Source organism: Hypanus sabinus, chromosome 13, assembly GCF_030144855.1.
Source record: "Hypanus sabinus isolate sHypSab1 chromosome 13, sHypSab1.hap1, whole genome shotgun sequence".
NCBI classification, from domain to species: domain Eukaryota; kingdom Metazoa; phylum Chordata; class Chondrichthyes; order Myliobatiformes; family Dasyatidae; genus Hypanus; species Hypanus sabinus.
The window spans coordinates 70,856,872-70,871,219 of NC_082718.1; the positions used below are offsets into that span (position 1 = coordinate 70,856,872).

The following is a 14,348-nucleotide window of genomic DNA, read 5'->3' on the forward strand; positions in this document are numbered from 1 at the left end:
GTGTGTGTTGTTGTTTGAATTTCCAGCATCTGCAGATTTCCTCGTGTGGACTTGACTTGATAGCTTTCAAGCACTCATTCATCATTCATCTGCATAATCTGTTGTGTTAAGAGTGCACACAGTCAGCTTTGCAAGCATTTATGCTTGAACCTGTCTTAGTTGGAGGACAGGTCACTTTTTAAAGACAGCTTCTTAAAAAGAGGTTCTGGCTACAAATTCATACCACAATGTCTTTGATAGGAAGTGGATGAAGAAGGTATTGAGGTTGTCAGATGCAGCAGTGAGGTTGGAGCAAAGAAATTGTTCAAACATAGGACTTTGCTCAAGCTGTCTGTGCCAAGGATTTTTCTGCAAAGAAGGAAAAAGGAATAAAATGTTAGAGAGTTGTTAAGGTAGAAATGTCATTGAAATACTTCTGCATCACAGCTAAGTTACACATTACATAATTGTCAGCGTTTTTCTGTCCAATACCTGAAATATCTTTGCTATCCATGCACTACACCTCACATTTTTCTCATTATTGTCACATATTCAGCCCTTTACAAGCTTCAACTTAAACAGAACCTGCATCTCAAATAACACATGGCTAAATTCCGTGTCTGCTGCCCCCCTCACTAGACCCCCTGCAGTTTGCATACTGTCCCAACCGCTCAACAGATGACGCCATTGCCACCACCCTCCACCTGGGCCTAACCCACCTGGACAAAAAAGACACATACGTTCGGATGCTGTTCATAGACTTCAGTTCAGCATTCAACACAATCATCCCTCAGAAACTGATTGGAAAGCTGAGCCTACAGGGCTTGAACACCTCCCTCTGCAACTGGATCCTAGACTTCCTGACTGGGAGACCTCAGTCAGTCCGGATCGGGAGCAGCATCTCCAACACCATCACACTGAGCACAGGGGCTCAGTGTCATGTAACACCGTGGTCCTGAAAAACATTGTCTTATTTTTACTATGTGCTGTACCAGCAGTTATGGTTAAAATCACAATAATAGTGACTTGACTTGACTTGACTTCTATCTGAGAGAGAATTGTATGTGTATTTTTTTAAAGCAACCTGTATGGTATTTAACAGAAAGGAGTTGAGTGATGGCTAAGTAATGAAGCTGTATGGGATGCTGCACAATAGTTCTTTGAGCCTATCTTGTATGTATAAAGATTCAGTCATTTGTATCCATGCCAACTTCCAGCAAAACAATCTCAATAGTTTCATTCCTTTTCTCTTTACTTCCCTGCATTCTGCAAGCCATTCTCTCTCATAAGCCCAAAAATTCACTTTGATACTTCTTTGTATTATTAACCTAATTTATAGCAGCCAATCAATCTGCATCTATTCAATATTTTGATGCAAGAAGAAATAGATACCTAAAAGAAATTTGCATACTTCTCACAGGTAAACACTGAGGTCAGGATCATAACCAAGTTCATGAAGCTATGAGCAAGCAGTATTAACTGCTGCACTGCTGTGCCTCCCTAATTCCCTTTGTGTCGTCTTGTTTCTCCTGCATCCCACCCCTTGCAGGACAAATGTTGCAAATGTTTTTTACCACAAGTAGTCCCATATCTTTAATTTTATTCTTGAAAATTTCTAGGATGAGCTGTTAGAGGTTCACTGCTTTTATGTGACAAACACACAGATGTATGATTTATGTATTGGATTTATATAATGCCCTTTTACTCAAAGTGTCTCGGGCTTTACTGTAATGAAACAACTTTTATCATTGAATGCAAAAATATTCTTGCTGTGTTGTGGGATTTGATTATTGATGCATAATCAGAATTAAGGAATTATCACTGACATACAATACATTGTGAAATTTGTTGCTTTGCTGCAGTACAGAGCAATACATCAAAGTTTTACTGTAAGATATAAAAATAAATATAAAAAATAAAGTAATACAAAAAGGGAGATAATATTGAGGCAGTGTTCATGGATCATTCAGAAATCTGATGGCAAAGGGTGATGCTGTACCTAAAACACTGAGTGCGTTTAAATAAGAACACAAGAAATAAGAGCCACTTACACTTACTCTGTCATTCAATTAGATCACAGTTGAAATTTTACCACAGAAACGTTTCCAACACCAATCATATATTCTCAAATACCCTTAAAATCCAAAAATCTATTGATTCCTGCCTTGAATATACTTGGTTACTGAGAAAAGAGAACGGGGGGGGGGGGCAACTTTTTCAAATAGAGAGTACTGAGTACTGGTTCGAGCTGTTGGAGAAAGTGGTAGAGATGGAGACAATTATGGTTTTAAAGCACATTTGGGCACGTACATGGATAAAGAAGGCTTAAAGAAATACAGGCCAAATGCTGGGAAATGGAATTATCTCAGTTAGGCAACTTGGTCAACATGGAGAGGTTGGGCTAAAGGGCCTGTTTCTGTGCTGTAGAGTTCTACAACTCTAAGCTCATATGATTAATGCTTACAGATGTCCCTGAATCCTATGCGGAGTGCTGGATGCTATGGGATATTGAAGGCTATAAAAGAAAATCCCAAAAGTGCCGTAAAGTCATTGGATTTCTCTGTAAGTATTGTTGTGGTCCTAACCCAGTTAGATAGATAGATAGATAGATAGATACTTTATTAATCCCAAAGGAGGCTACAGTGTCACAGTAGCATCGCAAGTGCACAGATATAAATATTAGAAGAGAAGTGGAAAGAATAAAAAATAAGTTACCCACAAGCAGTCTAATCATGAGCAGGCTCAAGTGATGAGCAGGCTCATCACTTCCCCAGTTATAGGCTGACTCATTATAGAGCCTAATGGCCAAGGGTAAGAATGATCTCATATGGTGCTCTTTGGAGCAGCACAGTTGTCTTAGTCTATCACTAAAAATGCTCCTCTGTTCAGCCAAGGTGGTATGCAGAGGGTGAGAAACATTGTCCAGATTTGCCAGGATTTTCCATAAATTCTTTTGTATTGCAACAGCTTCCAGTGTGTCCAGTTTGACTCCTATAACAGAGCCAGCCTTTCTAAACAAGTTATTGAGCTGGTTGAACATAAGACATAGGAGCAGAATTAAGCCATTCAGCCTATTGAGTCTGCTCCACCATTTAATCCTGGCTGATCAATTTTCCCTTTCAATTCCATTCTCTTGCCATCTCCCCTTAACCTTTCATGCACTGATTAATCAAGAACCTATCAACCGTGGCCTTAAATGGTTATATGGTTATATTGGGCTGAGTGCAGGCTAGTGGGACTAGGAGAGTGTAAGTGTCGGCACGGACTAGAAGGGCCAAGATGGCCTGTTTCTGTGCTATAATTGTTATATGGTATATGGTTAAATACACCCAATAACCTGGTCTCCACAGCAGTCTGTGGCAACAAATTCCACAGAATCACCACCTCCGACTAAAGAAATTCCTCCTCATCACATTCAAAATGCACATCCCTCTATTCTGAGGCTGTGCCCTGTGGTCCAAGATTCACTCATGATAGGAAAGATTCTCTGCAGATCCACTCTATCTAGGTCTTTCAACATTCAATAGGTTTCAATGAGATCCCCCGTCATAATTCTAAATTTCAGCAAGTACAGACCCTGAGTCCTGAGTCATCAAATGCTTCTCATATGATAACCCTTTCATTCCCAGAATCATTCTCATGAACCTCCTCTGAACTCTCTCCCATGTCAGCACATCCTTTCTTAGATAAGGGGCCCAAAACTGTTCACAATGCTCCAAGTGAGGCCTCACCAATGCCTCATAAAACCACAGAATTACGTCCTTGCTTTTATGTTCTAGTCTGCTCGAAATGAATGCTAATATTGCAGTTGCCTTACTCACCACCGTCTCAAACTGCAAGTTAACCTTTAGGGTGTCGTGAATGAGAATTCCCGAGTTTCTATGCACCTCAGATCTTTGAATGTTCTTCCTATTTAGAAATTACTCTTTTAATCCTTCTACCAAAGTCCTTAACTATACATTTCCCAACACTATTCCATTTGCCACTTCTTAGCCCATTCTCCTAATCTGTACAAATACTGCAGGCTCCCTGATTCCTCAACTCTACCTACCCTTCTGCCTATCTTCATAACATCCGCAAACTTTGCCACAAAGCCATTATTTCCTTCATCCATATCATTAACAATCCCTGCGGAACACCACTCATCACCACTTGCCAATCTTTTAACGGCTTCTTTATTTCCACCCTTTGCCTCCTACCAACAGCCAGTACATTATGAATGCTAGTATCTTTTCTGTAATACCATGGGATTTTATTTTCTTAAGCAGTCTCTTGTGCAGCACCTTGTCAGACCTTCTGAAAATCCAAGTACACAACATCATGGGATTCTCTTTCATCTATCCTGCTTGTTATTTCCTCAAAGAGTTACAACAGATTTGTCAGGTAAGATGTTCCTCTAAGGAAACCATGCTTTGGCCTATTTCATCATGTGCCTGCAAGTACCATGAAAGCACATCCTTAAGAATCAACTCCAACATCTTCCCAATCCCACTGAGGTCAAGCTAATTGGCCGATAATTTCATTTCTTTTGCCTCCCTCTCTTCTTGAAGAGTGGAGTAACATTTGCAATTTCCCAGTCCTCTGGAACTATTCCAGAATCTAATGATTCTTGAGAAATCATTACCAATGCCTCCACAATCTCTTCAGCTACCTCTTTCAGAACCCTGGGGTGTAGTATATCTGGCCCAGGTGACTTACCTACTTCCAGAATTTTCAGTTTTTCAAGCACCTTCTCCCTATTAATAGCAACTGCATTTCTGTCCCCGACACTATACAGTAGTGTCTTCCACAAAGAAGACTGATGCAAAATATTTATTTAGTCCATCCACCATTTCCTAGTACCCCATTACTACCTTAAACTTTAGCTTAATTTTCTAATGGTCCAATATCTACTCTTGCCTCTCTTTTACTCTTTATATATCTGAAAAATCATTTAGAACCATAGAACATCACAGCACAGAAACAGGCCTTTGGCACTTCTTGGCTGTGCCGAACCATTTTTCTGCCTAGTCGCACTGACCTGCACCTGGCCCATATCCCTCCATACACCTCTCATCCATGTACCTGTCCAAGTTATTCTTAAATGTTAAAAGTGAGCCCGCATTTACCACTTCATCTGGCAGCTCATTCCACACTCCCACCACTCTCTGTGTGAAGAAGCCCCCCCCCCCCAAGGTTCCCTTTAAACGTTTCCCCCTTCACCTTTAACCCATGTCCTCTGGTTTTTTTCTCCCCCAGCCTCAGTGGAAAAAGCCTGCTTGCGTTCACTCTATCTATACCCATCATAATTTTATATACCTCTATCAAGTCTCCCCTCATTCTTCTATGCTCCAGGGAATAAAGTCCTAACCTATTTAACCTTTCTCTGTAACTCAGCTTCTCAAGTCCCAGCAACATCCTTGTCAACCTTCTCTGCACTCTTTCAACCTTATTAATATCCTTCCTGTAATTCGGTGACCAAAACTGCACACAATACTCTAAATCCGGCCTCACCAATGCCTTATACAACTTCACCATAACATTCCAACTCTTATACTCAATACTTTGATTTACAAAAGGCTAGTGTACCAAAAGCTGTCTTTACTACCCTTTCTGCCTGTGACTCCACTTTTAGGGAATTTTGTATCTGCATTCCTAGGTTCTTCTGTTCTACTGCACTCCTCAGTGCCCTACCATTTACCTCGTATGTTCTACCTTGGTTTTTCCTTCTAAAGTGCAATACCTCACACTTGTCTGTATTAAACTCCATCTGCCATTTTTCAGCCCACTTTTCCAGCTGGTCCAGATCCCTCTGCAAGCTTTGAAAACCTTCCTCACTGTCCACTAAACCTCCAGTCTTTGTATCATCAGCAAATTCGCTGATCCAATTTGCCACATTATCATCCAGAAAAGATACATTGATGTAGATGACAAATATCAATGGACCCAGCTCTGATCCCTGTGGCACACCACTAGTCACAGGCCTCCACTCAGAGAAGCAATCCTCCACTACCACTCTCTGACTTCTCCTATTGAGCCAATGTCTAATCCAATTTACTACCTCACCATGTATACCTAGCGACTGAATCTTCCTAACTAACCTCCCATGCGGGACCTTGTCAAAGAAAGGCCTTACTGAAGTCCATGTAGACAACATCCACTGCCTTCCCTTCATCCACTTTCCTGGTAACTTTCTTGAAAAACTCTAACAGATTGGTTAAGCATGACCTACCATGCACAGAGCCATGCTGACTTTTTCTAATAAGTCCCTGTCTATCCAAATACTTGTAGATCCTATCTCTTAGTATTCCTTCCAATAATTTACCTACTACCAATGCCAAACTTACCAGCCTATAATTTCCCGGCTTACTTTTTGAGCCTTTTTTAAACAACGGAACTACATGAGCTATTCTCCAATCCTCCGGCATCTGACACGTGGATATTGACATTTGAAATATTTCTGCCAGGGCCCCTGCAATTTCAACACTAGTCTCCTTCAAGGTCCGAGGGAATACCCTGTCAGGTCCTGCGGATTGATCTACTCTGATTTGCCTCATGATAGCAAGCACCTCCTCCTCTTCAATCTGTATAGGTTCCATAACCTCACTACCTGTTTGCCTTATTTCCATTGACTCTATTTCCTTAGTAAATACAGATGCAAAAAAAAACATTTAAGATCTCCCCCATTTCTTCTGGTTCCATACATAGCCGAAGTCTCTGATCTTTAAGAGGACCAACTTTATCTCCTATTATCTTTTTGCTCTTAATATACCTGTAGAAGCTCTTTGGATTATCCTTCATCTTGACTGCCAAAGCTACCTCATGTCTTCTTTTAGCCCTCCTGATTTCTTTCTTAAGTATTTTTTTGCACTTTTTATACTCCTCCAGTATCTTATTTGCTCCCTGTTTCCTATACATGCCATACATCTCTCTCTTTTTCTTTATCAGAGTTCCAATATCCCTAGAGAACCAAGGTTCCTTATCCTTATTCACTTTACCTTTAATCCTGACAGGAACATACAAAGTCTGCACTCTCAGAATTTCTCCTTTGAAGGCCTCCCACTTACCAACGACGTCCTTGCAAGAGAACAACCTGTCCCAATACACGCTTTTTAGATCCTTTCTTATTTCTTCAAATTTGGCCTTATTCCAGTTTAGAACCTCAACCCAAGGACAAGATCTATCTTTATCTATGATCAAGTTGAAACTAATGGTGTTATGATCACTGGAACCAAAGTGTTCCCTTACACATACTTCCGTTGCCTATCCTAACTTGTTTCCTAATAGGAGATCTAATATTGCATCCTCTCTAGTCGGTACCTCTATATATTGATTTAGAAGACTTTCCTGAACACATTTTACAAGCTGTAACCCATTTAGGCCTTTAACAGTATGGGAGTCCCAATCAATACATGGAAAATTAAAATCCCCTGCTATCACAACATTTGGATATCACAATATCCAAATATATATAACAATATCTTAGATATTGTTGACTATTGTTACTTTCATATTTTGTTTTTCCCTCTTTGGTTTTTTTAGCTGTCTTCTGTTCTTAAAAGTTTCCCAATCCTCTAAATTCCCATTAATTTTTGCTCTATCATATGCCCTCTCTTTTGTTTTAATGTTGACTTTGACTTCTCTTGTCATCCTGCCTTTAGAATATTTTTTCTTTGGGATATGTCTGCGCTGCGCCTTCCAATTTGCTCCCAGAATCTCCAGGCATTGCTGCTTTGTTGTCATCCCTACTAGTGTGCCCTTCCAATCAAATCCTTTATTATCCCTCTGTACTTCCATTTACTTCACTGTAATACTGATACCTTTGACTTTAGCTTCTTCCTCTCCAATTGCAGGGCAAATTCTATTACATTATCACAAACACAAGAAAATATACAGATGCTGGAAATCCAAAGCAACACAGATTGGACGAACTTAGCAGGTCCATAAGACCGTAAGACAAAGGAGCAGAAGTCAGCTATTCGGCCAATTGAGTCTGCTCAGCCGTTTTATCATGAGCTGATCCATTCTCCCAATTAGTCCCACTCCCCAGCCTTCTCACCATAATCTTTGATGCCCTGGCTACTCAGATACCTATTAATCTCTGCCTTAAATACTCCCAATGACTTGACCTCCACTGCCACCCGTGGCAACAAATGCCACAGATTCACCACCCTCTGGCTAAAAAAATTTTTTTGCATCTCTGTTCTGAATGGGTGCCCTTCAATCCTTAAGTCATGCCCTCTCATACTAGACTCCCCCACCATGGGAAACCACTTTGCCACACCCACTCTGTCCATGCCTTTCAACATTCAAAATGTTTCTATGAGGTCCCCCCTCATTCTTCTAAACTCCGGGGAGTACAGTCCAAAAGCGGTCAAACGTTCCTCATATGTTAATCCTCTCATTCCCGGAATCATTCTAGTGAATCTTCGCTGAAACCTCTCCAACGTCAGCATGTCCTTTCTTAAATAAGGAGCCCAAAACTGCACACTGTACTCCAAGTGAGGTCTTACCAGTGCCTTATAGTGCCTCAACATCACATCCCTGCTGCTGTACTCTATTCCTCTAGAAATGAATGCCAACATTACACTTGCCTTCTTCACCACTGACTCAACCTGGAGGTTAACCTTAAGGGTATCCTACATGAGGACTCCCAAGTCCCATTGCATCTCAGAACTTTGAATTCTCTCCCCATTTAAATAATAGCCTGCCTGTTTATTTCTTCTAGTAAAGTGTACAACCATACACTTTGCAACTTTGTATTTCATTTGCCACTTCTTTGCCCATTCTCCCAAACTATTCAAGTCCCTCTGCAGACTCTTTTTCCTCAGCACTACCAGCCCCTCCACCTATCTTTGTATCATCAGCAAACTTAGCCACAAAGCCATCTATTCCATAATCCAAATCGTTAATACACATCATAAAAAGAAGCGGCCCCATCACGGACCCCTGTGGAACACCTCTGTAACCAGCAGACAAGCAGACAACCGGAATGGGATCCCTTTATTCCCACTCTCTGTTTCCTGCCAATTAACCCATGCTCTATCCATGTATGTAACTTTCCCGTAACTCCATGAGCTCTTATCTTGTTTAGCAGCCTCGTGTGGCACCTTGTCAAAGGCCTTCTGAAAATCTAAATACACAACATCCACCGTATCTCCCTTGTCTAGCCTACTTGTAATTTCCTCAAAAAATTGCAATAGGTTTGTCAGGCAGGATTTTCCTTTAAGGAAACCATGCTGAGTTCTGCCTACCTTATCATATGCCTCCAGGTACTCTGTAACCTCATCCTTGACAATCGACTCCAACAACCTCCCAACTACCGATGTCAAGCTAACAGGTCTAAATTTCCTTTGCCCTTCTTAAATAGTAGAGTGACATCAATGTCAGAATCTTTTGACTTTTGAAAGATCATTGCTAATGCCTCTGCAGTCTCCACAGCTACTTCCTTCAGAACACAAGGGTGCATTCCATCTTGTCCAGGAGATTTATCTGCCCATAGACTATTCAGCTTCCTGAATACTTTCTCTGTCGTAATTGTGACTGCACACACTTCTCTTCCCTGACAACCTTGAGTGTCCAGTATACTGCTGATATCTTCCTCAGTGAAGACTGATGCAAAATACTCGTTCAGTTCCTCCGCCATCTCCTTATCTCCCATTACAATTTCTCTAGCATCATTTTCTATTGGTCCTATATCTACTGTCACCTGTCTTTTACTCTCTATATACTTGAAAAAGCTTTTAGTATCCTCTTTGATATTTATGGAGAAGAGTAACCAGTTGACGTTTCGGGGTGAGACCTGAGTCTGAAGAAGGGTCTTGGCATCTGCATCTTTACATCAACTCTTTACTCTTTTAAGTAGATGCTGCCTGACTTGCTGAGTTCCTGAGTGTTTGTTGTTCTGTCATATTATGATAGGCTGGCTGGTGGCGCAATGACATCAGTGCCAGACTCCAGAGTGAAGACTCCCGAGTTCGAATCCAAGTCAGGCGACCCCCCCCCCCCCCCAGTACGCTTTTTACCCGTGCTGGGTTGAGTGTCAAGCTAGCCACTCGGTCTCATAAAAAAAATACAAGGGTCGAGTCAGGAACGTTTAATCAGTTAATCTGAAATGAGATCAATCCTTATACTATGCGCCAAAAGAGAATGGTTGACTCCCTAGTGCAACATGCTAAAAAAAAATTATGATCATTTGCCTCTAAGGGTTCATTTTCCTTAAGTTCCCAATCAAATCTGGTTCATTACTCAACACCCAATCTAGAAATTCTTGGTGTGAAAATATTTTTAATTGTTGGTATAAAAATAGAACTATTCAATAGAAATCCTATTGCATGATTTTATGTAATTGAAATACAAAAATGTCCTTGGGAAATTCTACTATAGTTCATCATGTGTGTGAAATAGAAACATAGAAAACCTACAGCACAATACAGGCTCTTCGGCCCACAAAGTTGTGCCGAACATGTCCCTACCTTAGAAATTTCTAGGCTTACCCATAGCCCTCTATTTTTCTAAGCTCCATGGACCTATCCAAAAGTCTCTTAAAAGACCATATCATACCTACCTCCGCCACTGTTGCCTGCAGTTCATTCCATAAACTCACCGCTCTCTGTGTAAAAAACTTACCCTGACATCTCCTATGTACCTACTCCCAAGCACCTTAAACCTGTGTCCTCTTGTGGCAGCCATTTCAGCCCTGGGAAAAAGCCTCTGACTATCCACATGATCAATGCCTCTCATCATCTTATACACCTCTATTAGGTCACCTGTCATCCTCCGTCGCTCCAAGGAGAAAAGGCCGAGTTCACTCAATATGTTTTCATAAGACATACTCCCCAATCCAGGCAACATCCTTGTAAATCTCCTCTGTACCCTTTTCAATTATTTCCACATCCTTTCTGTAGTGAGGCGACCAGAATTGAGCACAGGACTCCAAGTGGGGTCTGACCAGGGTCCTATATAGCTGCAACATTAATGATGAACCAAAGCTGAGTGTCCAGCAATGGTGACAATTATTGTGCAACATATTACATTTCAAGATTCAAATACATTTATTATTGAAGAATATATAAATTATACAACTTTCAGATTTGCTTGCTCACAGATAGTCACAAAACAAGAAACCCGAAAGAACCAATTAAAGAAAAAAAGAATAAAAATAAAAATAAAAGACCAACACACGATGCACAGGAGAAAAGAAATACAAATCATGCAAACAATTGAAGCGCATAACAGCATTCTGAACCAAAATTAAGTCCTCTGATCTGAACCCCGGATGACACCAAATTGGAGGTGCAGTGGACAGCGAGGAAGGTTATGGCTTGCAGCAGGATCCAGAACAGCTGAAAAAATGGGCTAAAAAACATCAGATAGAACTTAATGCAGACAAGTGGAAGGTGTTGCACTTCAGTAGGATCAACCAGAGTAGGTCTTACAGAGTGAACTGTAGGACACTGCAGAGTGTAGTAGAACAAAGGTACCTGGGAATACAAGTCCATAATTCATTGAAGGTGGTGTCACAGGTAGATAGGATTGCTAAGAAACCTTTTGGCACATTTGCCTTTATAAATCAAAGTACTGAGTACGGGAGATGGAATGTTAAGTTAAAGTTCTATAAGACATTGGATTTGTAGTATTTCGTGCAATTTTGGTCACCTACCTAGAAGAAAAATGTAGATAAGGTAAAAGAGTACAGAGAAAACTTATAAGCAAGTTGCTGGGTCTGGAGACCTGAGTTATAAGGAAAAATTGAATAGGTTATAACTTTATTCCTTGAAAAGTAGAAGATTGAAGATTTGATAAAGATATAGAAAATTATGTGGGGTATAGATAGATAAATGGAAGTAGGCTCATGGGTTAGGGATGAAAGGTAAAAAGTTTAAGGGGAGCATGAGGGGAAACTTCTTTACCCAGAGGATCATGAGAGTGTGGAGCAAGCTGCCAGCACAAGTAGTGCATGCAAGCTTGATTTCAATGTGTAAGAGAAGTTTGGATAGGGACATGAATATTTGTTTGAAGGGCAATGATCCCTTTGCAGGTTGGTGGGAATAGGTAGTTTAAATGGTTCAGCATGGAGTAGATGGGCCAAAGCGCCTGTTTCTATGCTGTACTTTTCTAAGACTCCATTTGATGTGATGCCATTGTTGCACAGTAATACATTCATATGCACTTCAGAATGCCTTCCCCGTGTGTCAGAGGAAGGGCCTGTCCTTTTGCCACTGTCAGGCAATCTGCTACAGAAGATGATCATCAGATCTTCTGCAATGATCCTGATATTTCCACTGTTGCTTGTTGGACTTAATCAATCAGATTACTCCCTGGGTTGCCTACTTCCAGTGACATCTGTCTCATTCAGTGGGGACATGTGATGCTCACTCCCAACTTCACCCCTCAACATGAAGGCAAAACTTCAAATTCCCTCCACCACAGAAGCTCCAGTTACAATTGATCAATATAACTTTAAGAACTGAAGGCATGGAAGGAAATTAAGATGTGAGTAGGCACATTTCACAATAATGCACGCTCACTATGTTTAATTGTCCAGATGGACAAGAATTTGTGATGCTCTCCTTGCATGCCTTACGGTACTGAAGTCATAGAAAAGTACTAGACAGACACAGGCCCTTCAGCCTTCAGCCCAAACCATTTCAATTGCTTGCTTCCATCGACATGCACTGGGATCATAGCCCTCCATACCTCTACCATCCATGTATGTACCTATCTAAACTTCTCTTAGACATTGAAATTGGGCCCTCAAGCTCCACTTGCACTGGCAGCTCATTTCACACTCTCACAATCCTCTGAGTGAAGAAGTTTCCTCTCAAGTTTCCCTTAAACTTTGAACCTTTCACCCTTCATACATGACCTCTAGTTGTAGTCCCACCCAACCTCAGTGGAAAAAGCCTATTTAGAATTTGGAAGCCTATTTGGAATCTTCGAAACGTCGACTGTACTTCTTCCTGTAGATGCTGCCTGGTCTGCTGCGTTCCACCAGCATTTTGTGTGTGCTGCACAATACTCCAAATTAGGCCTCATCAACGTCTTATACAACTTTAACATGACATCATGGTCTTGGGCCAAAAAGTCTAGTTGTCCTCTCCGTAGGTGTTGACTAACCAGCTGAATCAGCTGATTTCCTGGGTGTGTATTTTGCAGTTGTCTGCATTAAATTCAATCTGCCATTTTTCAGCCCATTTTTCCAGCTGATGCAGATCCCACTGCAAGCCATGATAGCCTTCCTCACTGTCCACTACACCCCCAACCTTGACATCATCTGCAAATCTGCTGATCCATTTAACCACATTATCATCTAGATCATTGATATAGAGGACAAACAACAATGGACCCAGCACTGATCTCTGTGGCACTCCACTAGTCACAGGCCTAGAGTCAGAGATGCAAGCATCTACTACTACTTTGGCTTCTCCTGCAAGGCCAATATCTAATCCAATTTACTACCTCATCTTGAATGCAGAGTGGTTGAACCTTCCTGACCATTCTCTCATGCAGAAATCCAATCACAAACAGGAGAAAATCTGCAGATGCTGGAAATTCGAGCAACATAACAAAATGCTGGAGGGACTCAGCAGGCCAGGACTGAAGGGTTTCAGCCTGAAATGTTGACTGTACTCTTTTCCTAGATGCTTCCTGACCTGCTGAATTCCTCCAGCATTTTGTGTGTGTTGCTCCCAGGTGGGACTACGTCAAATGTCTTGTAGCCAACATCTTCTGCCCTTCCTTCATCAACCTTCCTGCTAACTTACTCAAAATTCTCTGTGAGACTGGTTAGACACAACCTACCACACGTGAAGCCATGCTGACTTAATCAGTCCATGTCTATCCAAATACTTATACTGTATATTCAGTCCCTTAGAATAACTCTCAATAACTTTCCTACAACTAATGTCAGCGTTACTGGCCTATAATTTCCTGGTTTATTTTTAGAACGTTTGTTAAACAGCTATCTTTCTATCCTCTGGCACCTCACCTGGTGCTAAGGATGATTTATTTATAATAAGGATGATTTCACTCGCTCTCCCGCATTGCTAATATTTCTCTGCGGCGATGAGGTTGTGAACTGATCCAGTGACTGTCGTCTCTGAAAGTTTTGCGGCTTTTTTGCCACACTGGTATAATGAATTGAGTTCGAGGTTTAGTCCTACCCTGGCTGCTCTGGAGAGCAGATCTAAGGACTCAGTCTGGTTTGGAATGCTGTCGTTTGCTTCTATCGTTTGCGTAATGTGTGTGTATGTTTCTTTCCCTCTTCCTCTGCACAGTGGTTATGATTCTCGGTTTTTTTTTTGCTTTGTAAGCAAGCAAATCTCAAGGTGTATCATTCTTTGATATAAATGTACTCTGAATCTTTGAATATCTCTGCTAGGGCTCTG

At 41.1% G+C, this 14,348-nt stretch overlaps 1 protein-coding gene across 2 annotated transcripts in view; it reads left to right on the forward strand.

The window, feature by feature from the left end:
• The window catches only part of lrrc74b (leucine rich repeat containing 74B), a 161,858-nt gene that overhangs the window by 98,260 nt on the left and 49,250 nt on the right, over positions 1-14,348 (forward strand). For both annotated transcript variants that reach the window (XM_059987867.1, XM_059987866.1), the window contains exon 9: positions 2,446-2,541. In XM_059987867.1, coding sequence (XP_059843850.1) covers positions 2,446-2,541 — 96 coding nt within the window. The remainder of the gene's footprint in view (positions 1-2,445; positions 2,542-14,348) is intronic.